This window comes from Tupaia chinensis, unplaced genomic scaffold (genome assembly GCF_000334495.1).
Source record: "Tupaia chinensis unplaced genomic scaffold, TupChi_1.0 Scaffold000024_1, whole genome shotgun sequence".
In the NCBI taxonomy this organism is placed as follows: Eukaryota; Metazoa; Chordata; class Mammalia; order Scandentia; family Tupaiidae; genus Tupaia; species Tupaia belangeri.
In genome coordinates this window covers 434,588-437,918 of record NW_006159454.1, presented here as the reverse complement: position 1 = coordinate 437,918, position 3,331 = coordinate 434,588, and the positions used below count along the sequence as shown (strand labels likewise).

The 3,331-nt window shown below is 54.3% G+C and overlaps 1 protein-coding gene across 1 annotated transcript in view; it reads right to left on the bottom strand.

Annotated features, from left to right (window-relative positions):
* Positions 1–2,790: 2,790 nt before the first annotated feature.
* PI4KA (phosphatidylinositol 4-kinase alpha) overlaps positions 2,791–3,331 on the bottom strand; it is a 140,023-nt gene continuing 139,482 nt past the window's right edge. Inside the window, 1 exon segment of the mRNA XM_027770696.1 lies at positions 2,791–3,215. Coding sequence (XP_027626497.1) covers positions 3,164–3,215 — 52 coding nt within the window. The 3' untranslated portion in view covers positions 2,791–3,163.

Below are 3,331 nucleotides of genomic sequence, written 5' to 3'. Positions count from 1 at the left end.
GGGTCTGGGACTTGAACTGTGGTCGACTACGTGGGAGTTCAGCAACATAGCCATTATGACATCTGCTGGTCCCAAAAAGGTCTTTTAAAGAAATGTTCATGGAGCCAGCAGGTGGCATGGTGGTTAAGGGCACTGGACTCCCACTTTGGCCAGCTGCAGTTTGAGTCCCTGGCCTGGAGGCTTGCTTTGTCTTTTCTCTTCTCTCTTCTCTCTCACTGTCTCACTCTGTCCCTCTCTGGTCAAATTAAAATAAATAAAGTTGAATAAAATAATTCTAAAAAAAAAAAAAAAGGTCTTTGTGGACCCCCAAAGTCATGAAGAGAGATTTTTGCTATAGGATGTGTGTGCTTGCCAGAGAGACTGAGAGACAGAGACAGAAAGCAAGAAATCACCCCGTAAGGGGAGATGACCACGCTGCAATCCCCCCTCCTCCATTCTCCTCTTGCGATCTTGGGCACGCACGCGCACACACACACACACACACACATACACACACACATACACGTCTGGCCTGAGTTTTAAGCGACTGGGTCCAGGACTCAAACCATAGTCGACATCATGGGGAGTCCAGAGACGTAACCATTAAGCCATCTGCTGGTCCCTATAATCCAATTTTTTTAAAAAAATTATTTAACTGTATTCATTTATTTTAATTTGATCAGAGAGAGACATGGTGAAAGAGAGAGGGAAAATGAGAAAGCTTCTTATTTTTTAATTTTATTTATCATTATAATAATCCTCCCCAACTTGACCAGAGAGAGAAAGAGACAGAGACAGAGAGAAAGTGAGAAGGCAAGCCTGTAGGTCTGGGATCCGAACCGTGGTTGGCCATGTGAGAGTCCAGCGCCTCAACCACCACGCCACCTGCTGGCCGCTAAACAGCTCAGTTTGGGCCTTTCCCTCCTACCTGCTTATGACCACGGGCCATGGTGGGTGGGGGCAGATGGCTGCTGGGGGCCAGCCTCGCACAGGTGTGGGAGCCCCACTGCTCAGTCCTCCAAAGAGACCAAGCGGGGGCTGGCACTTGGCTTGGCGGTGAAGGCGCTAGGTCTCATGCGGCCGACTGAGTGGGTTGAGTCCTGGACCCGGCAGATCGAGAAACACGCTGGTCCCGGGTGCCCGGAATCTTGAAAGGAGGGGGAGGTGGAGAAGGGGCTGCAGTGTGGCCCTGCCCTTGGGGGTGCCTTCTCACTGCCCCTCTCTGTCCCTGGCCAGTGCGCATGCCCTCCAGCAAATTCAAAACCAAACCACACCCAACAGGGAGACCAGAGCAGAAACCGGACCCACGAACAGGCAGGGTGGGCATGCTGAGAGCAGTGGGCAGGCGGCTGGGCGGCGGCCTGGGGGCAGCAGCTTGCGGCCCTCCCGTGCTGCGCGGGTCCAACCCTGGTGGGCCGGCCTGCGGGTGCGGGCTTCCGGTCGGGGTGTCTGGATCGGTCTTGGCCGAACTAGCACTTAGCACCAGATGCCAATTGTCACACCAAATTCCCAGGCCAGCAGGTGGCGTGGTGGTTGAGGTGGCTGGTTCCCACATGGCCCGCTCCACGGTTCCCTGGAGTCAATGACCTCGGGACCTGAGCCGAGGGTGCGAGGACTGAGAAGGGACTGCGGAGTGGCCACGCCTCCGGGGAGTGATTTCTCGCTCGCTATGCCCTCCCCGGTCTCTCTGGCGAGTACATGCACCCTAGAGCAAACTAAAACAAATTAGTCAAATTTTTTTTTTTTTTTTTTTTTTAAGATTTACTTAGAGCACAGCAATTGGCGTAATGGCTATGTTGTTGGACTCTCATGTAGCCCACCACAGTTCGAGTTCTGGACCCGGTGACTTTAAACTCACGCCGGGCGCTTGTGCGTGCGTGCCCAGGATCCCGAGAGGAGAATGGAGAAGGGATTGCGGGGTGACCATCCCTCCCCGGGGGATATGTGGGAGGCTGCACACCAGCGGAGGTTTCTCAGAGAGCAAACAATTGCCATGATTGGTTCCCTTCAAAAAAACCTGACCTTCAAAACTTTGCTCTGATTGGCCACTAGAATCCCTCAAATTTGCATATCTGCCACCTCATGTTTGGTCCAAAAGCAACCAATCATAACCCACCGTTTACAACCAATCACAGCCCACCATTTACAACCAATCAGGGCCCACCATTTACAACCCACCGGAGTGTATATAACCCCGATGCCTGGCCCACAGTAGCCGGACGAAGACGACCAGGATGGCGACCAGGAAGATGACTGAAGAAGCCTGAAAAGCTGAAACACTGTGCAGTCTCCGGAAGACCCTGAAGAACTGTGACACCGCGTCGTCTCTGTGATGCTCATGGTAGACGACGCGACCCTTAAGAGCTGTGACACTGCGTCGTCTCTGTGCTGTACCGTGCTGCCCACAATAAACCGACGACACTGTCATCTCCGTGCCGTAACACTACGCCGCTTGTCCCGGCTCTCACTCCTTCACTCAGGAAACCCGTTCGGCTGTCCCCCCACCCCCGGGTTGGGACACCTGGTGCCCGAACAGGCACGGGACAGGGGTGATTTCTCACTGTCTCTATGTCTCTCTCTCTCTGTCTTTCTGGCAAGCCCACGTGCCCTATAGCAAAAATCTCTCCAAAAAGAAAAAAAAAAAGGATTATTTCTTTGTTATTCTTCAATGTGAGCACAAAGAGAGGGAGGGAGAACGAGAAAGCAAGCTGCCAGGTCTGGGATTCTAACCACAGTCGGCCATGTGGGAGTCCAGTGCCCTAACTGCCGCGCCACCTGCCAGGTCCAAAATCAGTCAGATCTTTACACAGCACGTTTTTTGGGTTTTATTTTGTCCATGTTGTTTAAATCTTGAATATAATTTTTCTTTTTTAACACACAAGAAAATACTCCATGTACCCACGGAACATGACGGGCAGGCGTGTCCGGAGCGAGCGTGGCTGCCCGCCCCCGCGTCACGTACCGTTGGTGATTGTCTCGGTCCCTGGGGCGCTGCCGGAGCAGGGCCCACCTGTGCCACACCTACAGGGTCCTGCTGGGCTCTGAGGGCTACAGTCTGTGTTCCCTACAAGAACAGGATGCAGTGGCGGGGCCATGGCGGAGGGGTGGGCGGGTGGTCACTCGGCTCCATGATTGCGGGAAGGCTCCCGGGAGGGCTGCCTGGTGGAGGTGGCCCTGAGGCTCCTCAGTAGGGGATGTCGTTCTGATAGTACTGGATCATGTCGTAGGTCCGGCTCCTGGAATGCCAAGAGAACAGTGAGGCTGGGAGGAGCACTGCCCTGGGGTCCCTTACCCCGGGAGCCTCTGCACTCTGGTGTCACCGCAGGCCCCGGCTGCCTAGCTCCCGGAACGT